General features: G+C 31.2%; 2 protein-coding genes across 4 annotated transcripts; both read left to right on the plus strand.

Moving 5' to 3' along the window:
- Positions 1 to 3552: 3552 nt before the first annotated feature.
- On the plus strand, positions 3553 to 5324 carry LOC114396728. Its single transcript, XM_028358858.1, has one exon. The coding sequence runs from the start codon at positions 3959 to 3961 to the stop codon at positions 5096 to 5098; it is 1140 nt and encodes a 379-aa protein (XP_028214659.1). The 5' UTR covers positions 3553 to 3958; the 3' UTR covers positions 5099 to 5324.
- Positions 5325 to 10968: 5644 nt separating this feature from the next.
- On the plus strand, positions 10969 to 15815 carry LOC114395411 (GDP-mannose transporter GONST2-like). 3 transcript variants are annotated; one of them, XM_028357184.1, is made up of 10 exons: positions 10969 to 11815; positions 12405 to 12601; positions 12956 to 13166; positions 13345 to 13484; positions 13683 to 13812; positions 14393 to 14491; positions 14648 to 14802; positions 14882 to 14998; positions 15256 to 15353; positions 15452 to 15815. In XM_028357184.1, exons 2-10 carry the CDS (start codon positions 12414 to 12416, stop codon positions 15493 to 15495), a joined length of 1182 nt encoding a protein of 393 aa, XP_028212985.1. In that variant the 5' UTR covers positions 10969 to 11815; positions 12405 to 12413; the 3' UTR covers positions 15496 to 15815. The 3 variants fall into 3 exon arrangements, with proteins under 3 accessions (XP_028212985.1, XP_028212986.1, XP_028212987.1); XM_028357185.1 differs by lacking the exon at positions 10969 to 11815 and adding an exon at positions 12070 to 12160; XM_028357186.1 differs by lacking the exons at positions 10969 to 11815; positions 12405 to 12601 and having other exon boundaries at positions 12988 to 13125.
- Positions 15816 to 21610: the final 5795 nt, after the last annotated feature.

Raw genomic sequence — 21610 nt, forward strand, 5'->3', positions numbered from 1 at the left:
CACACTAAATTTCTAATTAATTTGTGAGTGTATCGCGGGTGCGTGTGATAAGCATTAGTAGACAATGGATTGAAGATTTGCAATTAGAAGTGTTCAAATAAAAAAAATAGATTATCATACAATAATTACAAAAAGTTTTACAAACAAACAAATGATGTATTTGAAAAGCATGCATTTTAATTTCCTAACTCCTTCACATGCTACTTGTAGAACAGGGATTGAGAGGATGAGAACAAGGGTTGTTAGACATTATTGGAGCCGTATGTGAACAAAACCATATGACAAAGTCTTCATTCACTGTGTTATTACCTATTACCATTCAGTTTCTACAACTAGCGTTTACAAAGAGAACTGTTTCAAAAGTGGTTTAACATTTTACTATTTCCATACCAACAGCAATTTTTTACTTTTATAACTCTCTAGCTAGCTAGCACTTTCGAATCTCATTCCTACATGAGTATTCACATGAATGACCTTAGTAATTTTGGGGAAATAGAGTAACATAAAAATTGTTAACACATTTTTAGGATCACTCTCCAATCAGTCATGTAATTGGCATCTTTGCTTTGGTTTCATTCATAGTCCTTCCAAGCTAGTCCCACCCTCCACTCTCCATATGCACATAAGGCACTAAAATTCAAGGTAAAGACACAAAACCTTAAAGATAATAAAATAGTTTCCTTCTAGTAAATGACAAAATGGCTTATCATTCTCACGTGCTTCAACGTCCTTAAAGGACAGGAACATTTGTCTTTGTGCCATGGACATTGCACAGTACAAATCTCAATAAGAACCATGCAAGTGTGTAATCAGTATAAATACATTGTAATAGACACGACTTAGCTTTTATTTATTACAATCCCTAAAGGAGATAAGTTAAACACTCAAATCAGAAAATGGGCATTTAGAGACAAAGACATGTGTGCACCTGCTCGAATCTTTAAAAGGAAAATTACATAAAGAACTAGACAAGCTGAAGTGCGCACTTTGGATTCTCCTTGAGAAACGGATTATATGTAATGAAATTTCATTGCAGCACTAATAAGTAATAACTATTTTATTATTTATGATAGGAAATTGTTATCCAAGTGGATCAACCGATTAATGAGGAACTCTCCACGTGAGATACTCATGTTGGTGTCATATGTTGGAAATTATATTATCAACATTAGTCAGAAAATAATTCTTATGCCTAGGTAGCTAAATTAAGATGCTAGAGGTGAAGAATCTGCGTTGCATGGATCAAAATCTTGCGGAGCTTCGAATGATCTTCACATGGTAAAGTATGATTTGTTGCCTTCTTAAGAGTTAAGATGTCTATCCTGACATCATTGTCTTGCACGTCTTGCCACGTATCACAACATTCATGTTGTTCTTTATAATTACTCTTAGTCTAATGTCTTAACCAGCTACATTTTTTTTTATCGACCAAGATTATTTGTTAGGTTTTATTTGTGAAAGGGATTAGAACACATGATTTCTTTCTCTTCTTTTCTCCCTTCAACCATCACATAAATTTTATAACTTTTTCATCTGCATTTTTGTTTTTTTTTTTTTATCTCGTAATACGAATTTCATTGATTATATTGTGTTACATTTTTTTTTTGTTAATGTTTACACTTCTTATTGGTTATGGACAAAAAATAGTAAACCTTTTTCAACTCTCGTGTTTATTTATATACATATAAGTGTAAAATTTTATCTTTCTCATACCCTAAATGTTTTATTAAAATTTTTGAATAGTAGAAAAATGTGTTTTATAATATCTTGTAATTTTAGTCTCCATAATTTTAATTACTGAAATTTAGTCTTCATAGTTTTTCAATTATTCAAATTAAGTTTCTCACTCTAAAATTTCATCAAATAACTAATAGACATTTAATTAAATAAGGTGTAATCTATCATTTATTTATATAAATTTGCAAAGGAAAAAATATAAAACAATTGAATAAATTATTAAAAAAATTGTTACATTTTACATAGTTTATCTTTTAATTTTATTTAAATATTTTATACAATTTTTATTTTCTAATTTATTCTTATTAATAATATGTCATTACTTTTATTAATAAATTCATATTAGTTATTATATATTTTTTAAGTGAAAGATTTTAATCTCAACAATTAAGAAACTTTAAGAAGACTAAATATGAATAATTAAAATTAGGGAAACCGAAATCACATATAGGAAAATTATGAAAACCAAAAATATAACTAAGTCAATAATTAATTAATGTAAATAGAAAATGAAAAAGAAATGTTGTATTTTCTATCAGTTATTTTGTTCATTTCTCCGCTCCCAACCGATTGATTAGTAGTAATTAGAGATTGTTTGTCTTCAAAATATTTTATATCATATATTGTAATTAAAAAATAAATTCCTTGCCAAAGGACATCTTCCATTTAATTATTTTATGTGCACAGCTTTAGACTTTAGAGACAAATTTATTATGAAAGAATTTATTTCCATTATAAAGGGTTTATTGGAAGGTGGCCCTGCTCTACATTAAACTCCAACAGAGGTTTTTGTTTAATTGTGTAAAGTACTTGTGAATGAAAGAGTGTGTTAATAGTTAATTCCAATCTAGCTAAACAATTCAATAAGTGATTCGTAATCTCCATAAAGTAATTAACTACAATGAACTACTGTTTGAAGGAGGGCCAATCAATCATTTACGATTTGTTTAAAGACATGGAAAAAGGGATTTTTTTATTATCAGTATAATTGGTTTTATTTACTTATTTTTTAAATTAAGATACCGTTATTTTTGGACAAAAAACACATATCTGTCTTAAACTCTCAAGGGTTATATTGTGTTCCGTACACAAAAAATAGTTAATAAACAATAAACATCATCAATTTATGAAATAAATTCATTCTCTTTTCTGTGAAGATTAAGAAAAATTACTAACACACATTAATTAGTTAATTAATTAATTATGTAAAAAATAAGATAAAAAGTTCTGATGATCTTAAAATTAATTTAAAAATATTATGAATTTTTAACATATTTAATATTATTAACTAAATTAACTAATTTTTTAATAAATAAAATCAGAAAAAATATTACTGAGGAATTACTTGTTTCCACCCTATCGTTCAAATTTTTTACTGCAGTTGAATTCTTGCACACACGTCAATTTAACAAGGCAAATATTAATCAGTGTGTATGATTTTATGATTTTTTAGTTAGCAAGACCCATTTAATAATCGTAAATGAAGTGTACTTGAGCCAATTTTAATCATTTATCGCTTCATAATTGCTCATCCGCGTCAAAGGTTGTTCCAGAGAACAAGAGGTAAGGTAAATGTGAGAGTTTCTTTTTCTTGCTTCATAATTGCTTAACCGTGTAGCAGTGCCACCGGTTAGATAGATCATAGATAGCAAGAGAAGCACTTTCCACCCTGAATTGAAGGGGAAAATTAGCAAAGCAAATTGTAAGTTATGGAATGACAAACACCGTTACTTGCGGTTAAAGCTTATACATAATCAAGCCAACAGTAACACTATCCTTTGTTTCTTCTTCCATTCCTCTCCCTCATATAATAATCCCTCTCTGGGGCACAACACAGTAACAAAGAGAGATACATATACATTAAATTACATAGATCAATGCTTGCTTAGTTAACGCTATGAAGTTGCGTTCCAACTACTCTTTTTAGTCTCTTTATCTTTATTCTTCTTCTATTCTCATGCCCCCACCCTATACCCCTCTTCCCCCATCAACCTTCTTTCTTTGCATTCTTTCTTCACTTTCTTCCCTTCTTCAACCCCAACTCATGCATGTCCCTCTCTATCTTCTCCCAATGAAATGAACCATCAAAAAACCCACCACCCCAATTGCACCACCATCAACCACCATGTCCTCCTAGCCACCAAAGTCCGCAAACCCAAAAACCCACATAGAGTTAGCTAGAAACACCCCAAAAGATTCATTTTGTTTTAAAGCGCAACTTATGGCATCCATTGCCACCTTCTTCAACAAGTTCCTCTACTTCTTTATCCTCTTAGTCCACCTCGGCTGCTTCATCTTCACCACCGCCGGGAAACAATCGCCGCCGTCAAAGAAACGCAAAACCTCACCTTTATCCCAACCCTCCTCCCCTTCCCACACCAAATTCAAAACCCACAAAGCCCTCTCCTCTTCTTGGCATTTCATCAAACATCTCTTCTCCACCAAGTCCTGCAAAACCCCAAACACCGCCACCACCCAATCCTCCCCTCAATCCACCGCCACCACCACTACCACCACCGCCTCCGCCGCCGCAGCAAGTTCTTTAATTTCCTTATCGCAACCCGACCCGGATAGGAATCAACCCGTTTCGTGCCCCGAATCCGGCATCTCCACCGACACCAACCTCTTCTTCCCTCTCCGCAACGACATCTTCCCCTGCACTGCGTGCGGCGAGATTTTCCAGAAGCCCCACCTCTTAGAAGCCCATCAAACCCTCAAACACGCGGTTTCGGATCTACCCAGATCCGACCCGGGTCACAACATCGTCCAAATCATCTTCAAATCGGGTTGGCCCGAATCCAAGCCATTCCCAACCATAACCCGCATTCTCAAGATCCACAACAGCCCCAAGATCCTCTCCAAATTCGAAGAGTACCGCGAGGCCGTGAAGTCCAAGGCGGCGCGTCACGGCGCCCATACGCGCCGCCGCGACGAGCGCTGCATCGCCGACGGAAACGAGCTCATGCGCTTCCACTGCTCGACCTTTTTATGCGACTTGGGACACAACGGGGATTCCGCGATTTGTTCGCAGCAGTTTTGTAACATTTGCGGAATTATTAAGTCCGGGTTTTCCCCGAAACTCGACGGGATCGCCACGCTGTCCACTAGTTGGCGGGCACACGTGGCGATCCCCGAGGACATAGAGCGGGAGTTCCGCTTCATGAATGTGAAGCGGGCAATGCTTGTTTGTCGGGTGATTGCGGGTCGGGTCGGATCGGATTCGGATGAGGTGGAAAAAGAGGACGGAGGGTTTGATTCGGTGATGGCGAGTGGGGTCTACACCCGCCTTGATGAGGAGGAGCTTTTGGTGTTTAATCCTAGGGCTGTGCTTCCTTGCTTTGTGATTGTGTATAGTGTGTGATGAATTTGACGGTTGTGATGATGATGTGAGCTTCATGATGGCTTGTAATTTTAATTTTGTTTAAGTATTTTGTAGCTATGAGATGCTTCTTTTTGCATAATCCGGGTTCTTGGACCCTTGTGCACGAAATTATGTGCATTAAATTGACACATTATAGTATAGAAACTGAATGTGCTGTATGTAAGACTGTTTTTTAGATAAATTTCTGTTTAACTGTGTTGCTTGAGTTCGCTTTCTCTTAGCTTTTGATTTTGTTTGATTTACATTGTATGTGGTAGGAAGAAATTGTTATATGCTTCGAATTTTTATGATTTTACTTAATCTTGATTTTTTTTTTTGGATCAGCAATTTTTCTTAATCTTTATATGATTCATAATTGATATTTATCAACTTATTTTGTAAATTGAAAATCTTGATTTCTCCTTATATATTGCATCATGATACATAAATTAACTTGCATATTGCATTGAAATTATAAATAGATGGTAGTTTTTAAGATCATGGCATAACTTCTAAAAAAAACAAAGATCATGTCATAATTTGTGGTGTGGTAGCTGATGACCACATGCTGCCAGCCCTGTGTTCTGTTTCCGATGAGGTTGCTAGGGAGGTTCATTCAAACTGAGAAATGGTAGCTGACCCATTATTTGTGCATTAATTATTTGATAATGAAGAATATTATTTTTATTTAATATTTTGAGAATACTTTCTACATTAAGTAAGGAAAGAAATTGGGAGATAAGAGAGAAAAGTGTTGAATAAAATTGATGATGTAATGAAAAGAAATGAAGAGAAGAAAATATTGTGAATGGGTGTTGGGAGAATGTTAAGTGAGAATAACGTTTTGTTTGGTATTTGAATTGCTTTTTTTAGTTGTGAAGTTTGTGAAAATTTTCAGCTTTTACTTGAGCATTTCTTATGGTAGAGGAATAGACCGCAGTGGCTAGAACAATTCTTATTATTTTAATTAAAGTTTTGTATTTTTTTTTCTTTCTTTATTTTTGAATGATTCCAAACTTCTCAAAAGTTAAATAGCGATTTACATACGGCACAAGATGCCTTAATTTTCCATTTTTGTTTTTGATGACTTGTTAGTTTCTTGTTATAAGGAAAACACTTTGGTTTGATTTGCTGTGTCAACTAGTAGAACCAAGCCATAATTGAAACTTTGATTTTGAAGCATGCACGTGTTGGCGTATTTGTAAGGACTTCCAAGTTTCTTGCTATTCGAATAACATTTAGGTCTGATTTGCTTTCTCAACTACTTAATACGAACATAGCTATAATTAAAACGTTGATTTTATAAGGCTACGTGCATGTTTGGTTTTCTTGTTGAATTATAGGTGTCTCCAATTATTCTTCCCAAGTAATATACAGCTAAATAATTTGTTAATTATTTGAAAACACCTTACCTATCTGTTTTCATTTTTCAATGAAAATATGAACAACATGTGATTTATTTTTATGCAGGGAAAAAGAATAAAATAAAAGCTTCTGCTTCTTTTTAAAAAAAAAAACAAAACAAGTGGTAGTTTGTAAAAAAAGAAAAGGAAGTGGTAGAATGAGAACATACTTCCAATACAATAAAAGATTATTTTTTTGCTATTTTTTAGAAGAGATAAAAAAAATTATTGTATTGGGATAAAAAAAACTAAATTAACCTTTTTTGTCTTTTCTTTAATCAAGGTCGTATAAATGAAATAAATAAAATCATGTATTGTTGCTATGAAAAACCATGTCAAGTTTTTGTTCGGAATTCAAAAACAACCAGAGATGTTAATTAGCAATGCTTTGATTGCCAAATCAATTATCTATCTCAGTATAGGTTTTAGCTTCCTGCCCTCTCTATTTTACTGCCTACATCTCCTTATTTTAAAATATCCCACAATTGATCTTCCTTCTTTTAAGTTTGTCTGCACCTCCTTCTTCACCCACCTTTGTTAACCTAAACAACAAAGCACTTCGTTAGTGTAATGAGAAGTCCGAAAAGGTATTATGGAATACCTATTCTAGAATATTAGACTTATATTCTAGAATAAATATTCTTTCTGTAAATGTAATGGATATTCTAGAATACTTATTCTAAAATATAGTTTTAATATTCTATAATAGGTATTTCATAATATCTTTTTGGAATACCCATTACATTTAGGAAATCTTATTCTATAACCCCACAACATTACATATTAGAGGATTCATGCAACAACAAAAATTAGGAACCATCAAACTCTTCATCTTCTTTTGGAACCGTCATGCATTGTCTTGTTATCGCCATTGAAGATTCATTTGCCTAGAAAGTCTCTAAGGATTGTAGAAAAGGGTTCCCTTTTGCAAAGTTCTTGAACCTTGGTTTGAGGATTACTCCATATTCTTCAAGTTGGCGGTGATCATGTTCCGCAACATGTAGGATGTGGATGGTTTTGTTGGGTGAGTTATGGAGAAGGAGTGTAACATCTCAAAAATAATTATTTAGATAAAAATATCTAAATATATCTTTTAGTAAAGTGAAAGATAGATTAAATTATTATATTTATTTTGAAAAGATGTTAGTATAATAATATATTAGATTGGTTAAAGATAATAAAAATAAGAGATAAAGAAAAGTTGATTAAACAGACCTAAAAAGATATAATTTCAAATTACGTATAATGCTTATATAAGGATAAATAGTTCCTTTTTTCTAGAAATACAAATAAACAATCTTTCTTGGTATTAATAGCTTGGTTGCTCAAGGACCAAAAAAAAGGAAAAAAAACATGACGCACACACGCACACGTGCGTGCACACCCACACATTTTCTAAAGGGAGTTATCATTAAATTAATTTAACCTTTAGAATCAGGACCAACTTATACGTATGTGTGTTATGTTCTAGCCATTGTGAATATTATATGTCTTAGTTATTACATTAAGTATATAATTGTTATTATATGTGTGTTTTCATATTATTAGTTGATTTTTTATTATTGATGTGGTGTGATTTTGAGAATTATTCTTGGATGCACGAAATTAGAGAGTTTGTTTGGTAGTTTTTTTTAGAATAATTTTCTTGTAAGTTCGTGAGTTGGTTATCATCTTCTAGAAAGGGATGATGATGAATATTTTATTATGAGATTATAATGTTAGATACTTCTCTTTGGGATGAAAATGATATTTATTTATGATGAAAAATGTGATATAAGCTCATAGACTTTTTGAAGAATTTGAGGTCCACATTGGTTCTCGGAACCAAAGGATTGAGTCTAAAGTTGTGTCTGTTATATTTTTTTTGAATGCGTTGAAGTGTTGTTGTTTATTTAAATATTTTATTTATTTAAAATGTCATGAATTGTAAATGTTTTAATTTGATTTTTTATTGGAGTATATATATCATCTTATTTTAAATTCATTGTGGATATCATGATTAATTTTTGGATTACTGTGTCGTATGAGAACAATACTATTTATAAACACTCTAGGTTTGTTGTATTCACTATGATTATTATCTCATTAAAAGTGTTATTTTTAGAGCACCAGAGAAAAATTGCTGGAATTGAGGAGGCTTGAAAACTTAGGTACTTTTAGATATATTTTTAACTTTGTTAGTATTCAAAATAATATGTCAAATATGACTGATTACGTTATACTCAACTTTTAGTGTCGGTTATTTTTAGATGTTCACATTTGAGAGTAATATTTTTACTTATGTAAAGACTTATTTACTTGACTTTATTTATTATGCATGAGGTATTTTTAGACTAATATAATTTTGAAATTTTATACTCTTTTTAGTATGAGTTATTATTTTAATGAAGGACGTTGCAAGGAGCATGTACTAGTTGCACATTTTACAACATCAGAAGACACTCTTTTGATGAGAGACACATGACTTTGGTAAGGAGGTAGAGGATTCTTAACAATGCAAAACTGGGAAGGAGGTCTTGCAACTAAGGGTAACGTTGTCCATTCTAGTGTTTAAATTTTTGTATGGGGTGTCGAAAGCAAATTTAAGACGTGCAGGTAGCATTTGCCCTTGTATAAAAGTTTGCTTCATAGCTTTAATTTTTTTAATGGTAGGAATTGAAGACAACAATATCAGGGAATTTACAATAACTCATAAACCTTACTCAACCGATTAAGTTAGACCCCCTTAACACATGTGGCCTTAGTTGTATATACTTTCCTAATTTCTTCATTTTCCATTTAATTTTATTTTTTAATTCCATCATTTATATTTACTCTAAACATCCAAACATATCCGAATACTAGTACTAGGTAATGGAAAAATAATTATATGAAAGATAATAAACAAGGAACAAATATAACTTTTACTAGTATGTACCAAAAATGTATAACCCTTACTAGTCCTTCATAGAAAGAACCAAGACCACATTGATAATTTGGACTTTGGGGCTTCAACTAACTAGAACTTAGACATAAGAGATTTTTTTCCTGCACCCAATATTTTTTTTCAATACATCTAACAATAAAAGGAAAAAAAAATAAAAAATACTCTTACATATAATACATACGGATTGACAATCCATATAAGACTTACGGAAGCCTCATACGGATCCATAAGAGGCTTATGTATTACTGATTACCAATCTGTAAGACCCTGTCAATCTGTATGGGCTTACGGATTAATAATCCGTATGACCTATATTATTAGATCAACATTAATTGTTTCAAAATTTATTATATAAACTTATATGTGTATTCAATATACATAAGAAATTTTAGTGTTATATATATATATATATATATATATATATTGACGTTATTTATTTTCTAACACAATTGATCTATCAGTTTAATTGGTTAAAATAACATACTAATAACCTGAAAATCAGAGCTTCACTGTTTTTTAACATTTACAATAACCTTCTTTGTAGAAAAATATGGTATAACATTTTTCAAATAATTAAGGGATTAGTGTAATGTATAATGAGTGTTAGTATAATATTTTTCAACAATTTAGGAGTTGAAATAGGGATAGAAACAAAAGAAAAAATATGTGTAATTTTATGAGATTTCAGGGATGATAAGTAGGTCTAATTTACTCAAAAATTATTTACTATTCATAACAAAAAGAATTCATGATTAAAAAATTAATATAATTCCATTATGGTTTATCAAGAGTATTATAGAAACTATTTCATTATTAAAAAAGAGAAAAATATATTTTAGTCCTTATACTTTTAAATTGATGATTTTTGTTTTCAAACTTAAAAAAACATGTGAATTTAATTTTTATTTTTTAAGAAATCATCATATTTTTTAAAATTATGAGATTTTTTTTACGGTCTATAACAATTCTCTACTCGACTTACACAAGATTATCCATGATAGAAAATAGTATATATAAAAAAATAATTTTGTCTCTATTAATTAAAACAATCATAGATAATCAATGAAGCAAGACTTAAAAGTGTTAGACAAATAATGACTAACAATGTTGTTATTTGTAAGGGAAAATTGGACTCACCCTCCTTAGGTTTTTTATAAATAGCACTCACACATTCTTTAATTTTTAAATAAAAACTCACATCCCTTTTGTTTTTACTAAAGTGACACTTATATCCCTTCACGAAAATACTGTCTTACATTATACTCTTTCTAGTCTTTTTTTTTAATAAAAGAATAATGTATATTACCTTAAAACTTGTTTCTTATAAAAAAACAAAGGTAGTTCATGAAATGTTACATAATTTTTTTAAATCTTTTTATGTAAATACATTTCAAAATTACAGTCAACATTAAAGAATGATTTTGTTACAATCAAATGCTAGAGAGGAGAAAAAGATGTAGAGAAATACGGGAGTGGTGGTGGTTTGGTTGAGACTAGATGCAGAGAAATTTTTTTAAAAAATTGATGTGTCCATAGAAAATTTTTTCCACTCTATAACGAAAAGATCTGGGAGGAAATGGTACCATGTACTATGTCGATTGTCCGCTGCTGCTGTGCAGTTTTCGATGTGCTTTTCTATTTCATCTTATTTTCTTCAATCAAATTATTTCTATTGCTACTCTATCATATCACATTTCTTACATATTTTTCTTTTTTTCTCTTTTCACATATTCTCTTCTATTTCCTTTTTTTCTCCAGACAACTAAATACACCCAAAGATAACTTCTCACTGCATTTTTGTGCTAAAATTGCGTTTTTCATTCTGCAAAGTGTAACCACGTGTAAAATGATGTAAGACAGCAGAAAACAGAACTGATATGGAAGAGTTTAAGGTTTGAAGTTGAACAGCTTGTGAATGTGACACTGACACGCCTTGCTTTTCCATTTTTGGATTAAACAAAGTTACAAAACCATGAAATCCTCACATTCATACGCAAAACCCATTTTTCTCTTTCACTTGACTCACTTCACTTGTTCTTCAAGCATGGTACCTTCATTCAGTTTGACTTTGAAGCCCTCGGAATCCGCTCCATCTCCATTATTCTACTTCATCACCGCTTCTCTCCCACATGGAACCGCCCCTGATTCACACTATCACCTTAATTGCTCTTCCCTTTCTTTCTCCCTTTGCGTGTTCTTCAAAAAGTTTGAATCTTCATGTGGTGATTTCCCCTTTTCCGCAACTGGGTGGTGGGCACGGTTTTTCCATTCCCCTGGCAGTTTTTTCTTACTTTATCTCCATGTGGGTTTTCGCCATTTAGTTCAAGTTTGAATCTTTGTGGATGATCACGCCGTGGGCACTGTGTGAGATAGTTATCCTGTGCACAAGTGAGAACCCCATTTTGTTTTTTCTTTCTTCTGTTGGTTGAGTTTTTGTCTGTTTTTTGCTGCTGTTTTGGTTTTGTAATCATGGTTTTTGTTGGTTTGGTGCTAATGCTGGTCTTTCATGTGTTGTTTGTTTCTTTTGTGCTGAATTGCCGGTTTCATTTCATCATGGTTTTTGTTCTTGGCTGTGGTGACGGTTTTATTGGAACTTGAAAATTGCATGACGCATCACATGTTTATGTTTGCAATCCTTTTTTCGATATGAAATGAAATTGTGTAGGAAAATGAAAGGACTCTCCTAATTGATGAACTTGATTGTTGATTGTTTGTTGTTGGAAAAAATTTCAAGTACTCCCCCTATACTCAAAACTGTTAAAATTTTATTTAATTTGTATTTATAATTTATAATATTGTATTCAATGTGAAACATGAATTTGAACACCACTCTCAAAGTTTTCATTCCCTTGTAGTGTAGTAGTTATTTTGCTCAGCATGTATTTTATAGTTTGTATGTTTTCGTTAAATTTGCATCAAGTAACTGCTCCATCTTTTCTGACTTGTTTTTTATTTGTCTCATTTTCCTTATTGCCAGGTTAAGGATATGTCGTCTGATTTTAAGTTAGACATTTTTTCTCAGCATGATTCTGAAGAACCCGGGTTAGGCACCACCATAACATCGAAAATGTTTCTAGATGAAAAGGCTAATTCTGTACAAACAATTCGTGAGCAAGGAAAGTTGTCAATCAACAACTTTGCCACAAATGCAGAGCGCAGAACTTTGAATGATAGGTGTGAAAAAAATCTTCTTTTCCTTCCACATTTTTAATTCTTAAAAATCCTTTTATTTTTTTCATTGAATTCCAGCTCTGCGGCTTATCTCTATGTATCTATGCATTTTCCTGTCTTTTCTTTCATTTCTATTCTGTTACTGTAAATTTCGCTAAGCAGATGTCATGTTTGTATCATTTTTTTTTTAAATCTAGTTCACTCAATTGCTCCATGATATTTTTTCTTTACATTTTTGGTGTTTGAAAATTCTTGTTTGAGTTATGGGTTTTTGGGTGCATGTTTTAACCTTATAATGCTATGATTGTTGATTTATTAAATAATAATAGTGGTGCTTAAGTAATATGTTGCACACAGATTTCTGAAAGCAAATAAAGCTACAATTGGTGATAATGTCAGTCTTCTTGATGAGGAGGAAAGGCATCATTTGCATGGATCAGCTAAGAAGTCTGGACCTCTTATCTCAGGAGCGGCCTACTGTATTTCTTCTTGCTCCATGATAATGCTGAACAAAATTGTTTTATCAGGTTATAATTTTGATGCAGGAATATCATTGATGTTTTATCAAGTAAGTTAGTTTCTGTCCTTGTTTTTGCTCTGAGTGTTAAATCATGGCAAGAGGTTCTAATCAGACTATAATTCTTAAGAATGATAGTTTCTCAGCTTCTTGGCTTTACTTCTTTCCTGGAGCTTATTGTAAATGCAAAATCAATCATGTGAGCTTTATTCTTCCTTGTACTTTGCAGAACTTTATCGCTACTCTAGTTGTTGTTCTGTTGTCTCTCTCTGGTCGAATTTCAGTTGAAAAGCTCAGTTGGAGGCTGATCAGGGCCTGGATCCCTGTCAATGTGATATTCGTTGGCATGCTTGTCTCAGGCATGTATAGGTATAGAATAAACTTTGCTCTTTGTATATTTTATTAACACCTATAGAGATGTTGAACTTGAACCTGATTAGTAAAACATGTTTTAAAGGACCAGCACAACTTGTTATTGTTCTGGTGCTCTGTCTGTTAGTCAATGATCATGCATCTTGTGTTGCTCGTATTTATACATAATGTCTGCTGGTTCATTTTTCTTTTCAGTTTGAAATACATAAATGTTGCCATGGTGACTATTCTCAAGAACATGACAAATATCTTAACAGCAATTGGAGAATTGTATTTATTTCGGAAACGTCAGAGTCCCAAAGTGTGGACTGCAATGTTTATGATGGTAAATGGAATTCTTAAATCGTACTCGTTGGCGTGCTGTATTTTTGGACAATTTGAGTTTTGTTACGACTTACTGGTTAGGAGTTAAGACCATGTGTTGGATAACATTAACATCTGATGTCTCCACTATATTTCAATCTTGGTGTTGGATGGCTAAATGCCTAAATCATCTTGTTATATGAAAATTACATGCTTGTGTAGTAGTAAAACTCTAGCAGTTAGTTCAAATTATCAGATTGTAAGTTTTTGCTCAATCAAGGTGAAACATGCTGGATATTTTATAATACAAATGCAACAATCCTTGATAATACCATGCTTGTGAAGCCTCTCTCTGTTCTGACATTTATGGGTAACTCTGAATAATTGGGCAATGTTTGCTGTTTCATCAGCTCAGAAATCACAAAAGAAAATGCTGATAGTTTGATTTATTCATCAATTTATGTGCCTTCCTATAAAAAATCATCATTAATCTATATTATTTATTAACGTGCTGATAGTCTTATTAGTATTACTCTTCTATGAAGTATTAGTATACAAGTTTCTGAAGTCTTTTTTGCCTTCTCTATACATAATTCATACAGATTATCTCTGCTGTGAGTGGTGGTATTACAGATCTCTCCTTTGATGCAGTTGGTTATACCTGGCAGATTATCAATTGTGTTCTAACTGCAAGTTATTCAGTATGTGTATTTATCCTTTGTTTTCATCCTATATTCTGTAAGAGACTTCTAAGTTTGATACTGGCATTGATATCTTTGAGAAGAGAGCCTTCTTTGGGTCAAATTCCAGTTATGTCCAACCTAAGCTTTGATTAAATGTTTTCCTTTTTGTCTCAGCTTACCCTTAGGCGGGTTATGGATGAAGCAAAAAACGCAACAAAATCTGGATCTCTTAATGAAGTGTCAATGGTGTTGCTGAACAACTTATTGTCTTTACCTTTTGCCATCATCTTGATTTTCCTTTTTGGCGAGTGGGATTATGTAATACATGCGTGAGTGAATATGTTTCTTTACTTTAGAATTCAATTAGCCCTTTTGCATCCTCACCATGATTTTCGTTTTGATTTCCAGTGACGTAGTTAAACTGCCGATATTTTGGGTGGTTGCAACAGCCAGTGGACTGCTTGGACTTTCCATCAGCTTTACCTCAATGTGGTTCTTACATCAAACTAGCCCTACAACATATAGGTAATTCTATGGAGTTGAAATTCAATACGTAGATAGTCTTCCTATGAGACACAGGAAAGGAACGTACACCACCATATAAATATGTGGTGTCTTGTGGATAAATCTAGGGACAGGAAAGGATGCCAAGGATTTTAGTGAACATACAAACAGACTAAATTCTCTTGCATTGAACTAAATTTGATGGTTTCAATTATTTATTCTGATTTGAGTTCTTTTTCCATCCATTAATGTCTAGTAAGTTTGTGCATGTTTTACAGTCTTGTAGGTTCCTTAAACAAGATTCCAATCTCTATTGCTGGCATTTTAGTGTTCAAAGTTCCTCTCAGTGTATCAAATTTATTCAGCATTTTGTTTGGTAATTTATCAGCAAAACCACTCTACATTTTTCTTTTGGGAATGTTTCTCTTCCTTTTAATCTTATTAACTTGTACAAAAAATGCACACTATTTTCAGGTCTTTTTGCTGGTGTACTCTTTGCAAGAGCCAAGATGTCGTGATAACAGCAAGCCAATGAAGTGTGAGAATTAATACATTTATGACAATTATATAGGTTTTTGATTAAGCCGTGCAAATGCAACTCTTAATATAGCATTCAAACGTGGAATAAATATCTGATACACCTATAAGGGAAGTATCAATTATCAAATTTTCCTGGCATAGGAATCATGAGCAGGCAAGACTGTTCCTAGTTATATCTTATTTATTTTTTGTAGTTATATTCGAATTCTACACAGGAACTATATATAACACCGAATGTATTACTTCTTGTTGATGATATTATTCTGTAAATGGTTATGCAATTTTGTTCTTGATGTGATATTATTCTCTGAAAAAAAAAACACCTGAAAATATAAATAGATTCTTTGACAAATTAATCGACTATCCAATTTAACTACTTAAGGCATCAAGTGATAACTTCGTTTTTGAGCTTATACGTTGTCCTTTTAAGCAGGCCTAATTCTCATTCAAGCTTGGTGCTTTGTCCATTTGAAGTGCTTTAATATTTTTTTGAGTTTAGAAAAGATTTTGTCCATGCACACAGTATAAATATATGTTTTTGCTATGTCTAGATTTTAGACAAGATTTTCTCAAGATACTCCTAACAAAAGTAGGTTTTTGCTGTGTATTTTGACAAAATTTTGTTAAAATATACAACAAAAACTTGCCTTTGTCGCATAAATTAAGCTCGGAACCCTCGTCTGCGTAAGCTCCCACACTTAGGTCGTTGTTGTTCCGTTTCTCATCTTTGTCCCCCTCATGCTCCTCATCTACTTCTCGCAAGTTCTCTACGTCTTCCAAATTTTTATGTGACTAATTATTGTTTTATCGACAAGTGCTAAAGTCTGATTTGTGATTTTTCACATAATGAATTGAATTTGAATGAGTGACTGGAAATTAAATAGTAATGTGCTTTGAAATGGTAGCGGTGATTTGGTAGTGTCACTTCTTAATTCGATGGAGAGATTAGGATTTTTCAATTGCATTGCAGACTCGATTATACACTTCTGTTGGAATTTGAGTAGAATCTTTAGTTTCAAATGTTATTAGAAGAAGCATTCTTCATCTTGATATTGATCTTAGTATTAATTTCTCTCTATTGTTGTGAGTAAATTGAGTGTGATACATGTAAAAATTAAACTTAGATTTGGTTTGGTTTGAATTTAACTTGGATGTGGGATTAGCGATTTATGATAGTTTTTAGTGGCAAAAATATGTTTAAGACCTTTCAAACAAGTTACTCAAGTAATTTATGGTTTATGTGACTTTTATGGTAAAAAACATAATGAAATAAAATAATAATAAAAGTAACAACATCTTGGACAGAAAAAATGTTTGGGGATGTTGATCAGGCTCTGCAAAGTTTAAGGGCCAAAATCATAAATGTCAAAAAATTCAGAAAAAAATATAATTTATCCTAATAAATTGTAGAAACATATGTTATATATATCATTATATTATTATTAGTGTTATATTTGTGTCATTATTTTTTTATAGTTTTAAATTTTTTTTTAGTTGTAGAAATTTTATTTTTTAATACTTTTTAATTATTTTTTATTTTTAGTTATTTTTTGAGTATTTTTTTATATTACATGATTTTATAATGGAGCATGATAAGATAGAATATTTGACTTATCAATTTTCAGTTTATAACAACTTTTTATAATCTAAAAATCAAAATAAACTGAAAGTGAAAACTCAAAATATAAACTGCATTTAATTTTTAATAATTTTGAAATTGAAAACAGAAAACCATCCCAAATGGGGTCGAAATTATATTACGCTAAATTATATATTTAATTTCAATATATTCCTTCCGTTTCTTTTTGTGTTTTTACACAAAAATCAAGAAATGTAATAGCTTTTTTAATTTGAATAAAATATTTTTTTCTTTTTCATTTCTAGTTCACAAGTGTAAATTATTACTCTTTCCATTTCTTTAAATTGTTCTCCGGAAAAAATATTTCTATTTATCTGTGATTTTTAAAATATAAGGTTACATTATTTTTTTTTAATTATACCCTTACATTAATTATTTTATACATATTAATTATTTATTGATGGATAATTTGGTGGACAGAAACACAAATATAAACTATTGTTGGAGAGATAACGTGTAGTGAAAGTGAATTTACAGGGTTATAATAGGAAAGGACCAAACAATTTCATAAAAAAATTATTAGTTTCCGTGGTTTTTGCAAATAAAATTAATTCAATTATTTAGAAAGAGAGAGAGAATAATGATAAGGTGAAATATAAGAGTTTAATTAACAAAACGGTAATTACTATTAACTTTACAAACAACAGGAAAATAATTTTTTTCTTTAAAAAATTCAATAATAAAAAAGGAACAAGGGAGTATTATATAATAAAGTTTGAAAAAGTGTGGAATTTTCGCAAGATTTAAAATAGCGTTAATGCTATTAGAAAAATAAACTAACTTTCATGAAAATATTTATTAAGTAGGTAAAAGTTTTACATTTTTCTTCCTTAGTTTAGGCGAACCCCCTCGAGATATGTTGAAGCTTTTGGCTGCTCATGCCAGGCTTACTCCACTCTAGATATTGTAATTTTTTTGCTTCTTTTGTTGCTTTAGCATACATTACCAAAAAGTTCCAGTTTAAAATAGAAAACAACATCAAACTTACTTATGGTGTTGATTATACAAAAAATTTGTCTTATATGCAATATAATTAGGGAAAGAATATATGTTAGACCAAGGATGAATCCAGGAAAATATTAAAAGAGGATCTGAATTTTTTTTACATGACTATTTAAATATTGTATTTCTAATAAATAATAAGTTTTAAGAATATTTATTATTAATCTTATGGATAAAATTAGAGATATGAACTATTACAATTAAAAATTTAAGCTAATATCAATTAAAAACTTATTTTTCTTATTTATTTTCTTTTTTTAAAATTTTCTTTTTTTTCTTATATTTATACAAAGGGTCCCAAGGGAGGGGTGCAACCCTTGGATCCATCCCTATGTTAAATCATGTATGAAGGAATTTATTTTATCTATAAGAATGTAAATGTTTATGATTATTGATGTCTCAACGGTTTACACTCTGCAACATTTTACACTGTAATATTTCATTTAATATTCTTATTGGTCAAAACTTTTAACTAGTGAGAACCCTCTTTAGGTAATCCTTTCTGAAACCTCGATAACCAATTATGACAACGGTCGACTGCTCTCAAGATAATTGACTATCTCCACAAATCAACATGGAACTTTTCACGATGCTTTATCTTCAATCACACGCTTTTTGAGAAATTTTTCAGAAGATCGATCATCCATCTCATAACTACTCCAAACTAAATATACTTAGTTGTGAAGTTTTTAAATGATAGGTCACTGAAAAGTAGATGCATCTTGTTAGTTTATGTAGTACCAATTAATTCATTTAAATCATCATTAATTGTATATCTCATCCATGCATAGTTTCCATATTCCTCTCATTCTAGTATGCTTTGTTTGGTGTTACAAGAATTGAACTTAGGTACTAGGGTTTACAACTACTCACGCCCATTACTCAATCAATTAAGCTATACATCTTTAGTTTGCTTATTATATGTTGTCTGTCATTCCAGTATATTTACTAAATAAACTAATTCAAGATTTTAAATAAAATATTTAATTTAAAAAGTTAAGTTTTAACTCTTTCAATAAGATTTTTATGTCTATTAATACTTAGTGATCTATATAGCAAATAACTCAATTTCTCTTAAATCAGGTATTGATTTTAGTTTTGTAAATGAAAAACATGTGCTGAAAGAGATTTATTTAATTAATTGATTTTGTCTAATTCAACTGTCAATAGCTACAATTTTTTAAGGCAAAAGAAAGGAATGTCATTATTGGACCATGGATGAAACGATTCCAACTAAGTTGGCACTCTAACAACCACAAATCAAATATAACACCCCCTTAATAGAGACAAACTTTAAAGTTTAGTATAACTTTTGAATAATAAAACTCAAAAAATTCTTTTATTGCCAATGAATTGTTCAATTTAAATTATTATTATTATGTAACTTGATCAAATTCATGTCTATTATTTTGTTCTTTGTTTTTCCCCAAGAAAAAAGTCATTTATGATAAATGCGAACAATACGTGTTCAAAATATTTGTGTTGGTATCATCACATATCAATGCCATTTCACAAGGAAATTCCAAATCCATGTCGGGCATAAATAACATGTAAATTGTATTAAATTCTATCATTGTTAAAGTGCTAATTAATAGTCAAGTCAAAGAGAGATATAAAAGTAGTGTTATGCCTTTTTTTTTTTCTTCCTATCAAGAGGCACATCTTTTCTTATAATGCTCATCCATAAAGTGTAAGTGCTAAGGAGGTACTGCGTACATACCTCGTATTAATACAAATAAGGTGCTCCTATTCCATTGATCCTAGATTACTGAATGAAGATTAAAGAAAAATAAAATAGGCATGTTATTGTTTAGATATTCAATTTCTATGTATGGATTGTTTAACATTCTCTAAACTACTTGATTGATTATTAATCTCATGATCATTATAAAAATGTGATGAACATTCCTCACATAAAGTGTCCCTTAGGTACTTTTGCATTACAATGTAGTATTAAAAATATTTTCCCACATTTGGCCTTTTGTGTTGGTTTTTCTTTGTGACCCTTCTGTGTCTCACAATCTTGTTTTAAGTATCTCTATTTCACTCAATTCCTTTACTTTTTTCCTAGCTATCATCAGTCTTTTAGTTTGGAATGCTAGAAAATATAGCTAGGAAATATGTAGACTTTTTTCCTTGTGCTTTTACTTTCTTGAATTTGTTATTTTTATCTGATAGTGCCTGTAACGCTTTCTCTAATGTTTATGGGCATATGGGTTGGGTGGTAGAAAGATTAGGATAGGATTATGTTTTCTACAACCTTATTTGTGTCAAGTTTCTATTATGCCCCCTCACATTGTTGCCATGATAATCCTTAAGGACTATTGTGATGCCAACACTAATTGATGCTCAATTAAATTTGTTCAATCCAATATTCAATACTTTGCCCAATTACTTCCATTGTCTTTACTAAGTTCATCTTTTTTAATGAAATTTGTGAAGTTTTCATTTATTTTAACTTTTAATAGCTTTGCTTTGGTTCATTTGATATTAATCTTTTACATTTCTCGATGGTCTCGATTTTTCCATATATTGTTAATGAAATAAAGCCTTGTTCTTTTGTGCCAGGATGAGGACTGAGAGGAGAATACAAATTTTCAATATTAGTAGGATTATGCATTTTTCTCGAAAGTCAGTGGTTAGTTCTGTAGGCAGAAATTTGGAGAAGTATCAACTTGATGGAGTCATATTTGGTTGCAAGAAGAGTACATTGCAAGAATGTCAAGCAAAACAACTCTTTGGTTATTCTTTCACAATTTTGCAATTGATTGTCTTTATTGTAGCATTTGTAATAGATTGATAACAATTAGTATCAGTTTACTTGGAAGAATAAATGATATTTTAAATTCAAAATTTGTTAACATGCAACACTGAAATATTTTGCTTGAAATTAGGTTGAATAATATGATAATATCATGAAATCATTAGTGTTAACAATGAAATCCCTCATTTTGAGGGTGGGGTCATGATATCATCAAGTTGGTAATTTGTGTTTTAGAGGATTACCAGCTAGCCATTTTTCCTATGTGAAGAATAGCCTACCAATTTTTTTGTTCAACTACAGTGACAAAAAGCTCCATGGAATTTTTGAGGCATCTAGCAAGGGGAAAATGTACATAGACCCTTATGCATGGATTGATGATGATTTAGCTTTGGAAAGAACACAATATCCTGCACATGTATCACTTCCTATATCTACCAACCAAACTCTTAATTCACATGGTTCATGATAATAGTGGTCATGTCATGATTAATCAAAAAGGCCCCTGCATTCTCTGTTGTTAATGTTAAAGGTTAAAATTCATGTTCGGGTTTAGTGCCAGTTTGAAGATAAATTTGCACGAGTAATTGTAAAAAACTACTACTCCAACAACCATTTTTTGTTTGAGTTAGATCACAAACAAGCAAGCAAGCTCAGTTCATTACCTGCTTCTTTAGCATTTGCCTCTGAT

This window comes from Glycine soja, chromosome 18 (assembly GCF_004193775.1).
Source record: "Glycine soja cultivar W05 chromosome 18, ASM419377v2, whole genome shotgun sequence".
In the NCBI taxonomy this organism is placed as follows: Eukaryota; Viridiplantae; Streptophyta; class Magnoliopsida; order Fabales; family Fabaceae; genus Glycine; species Glycine soja.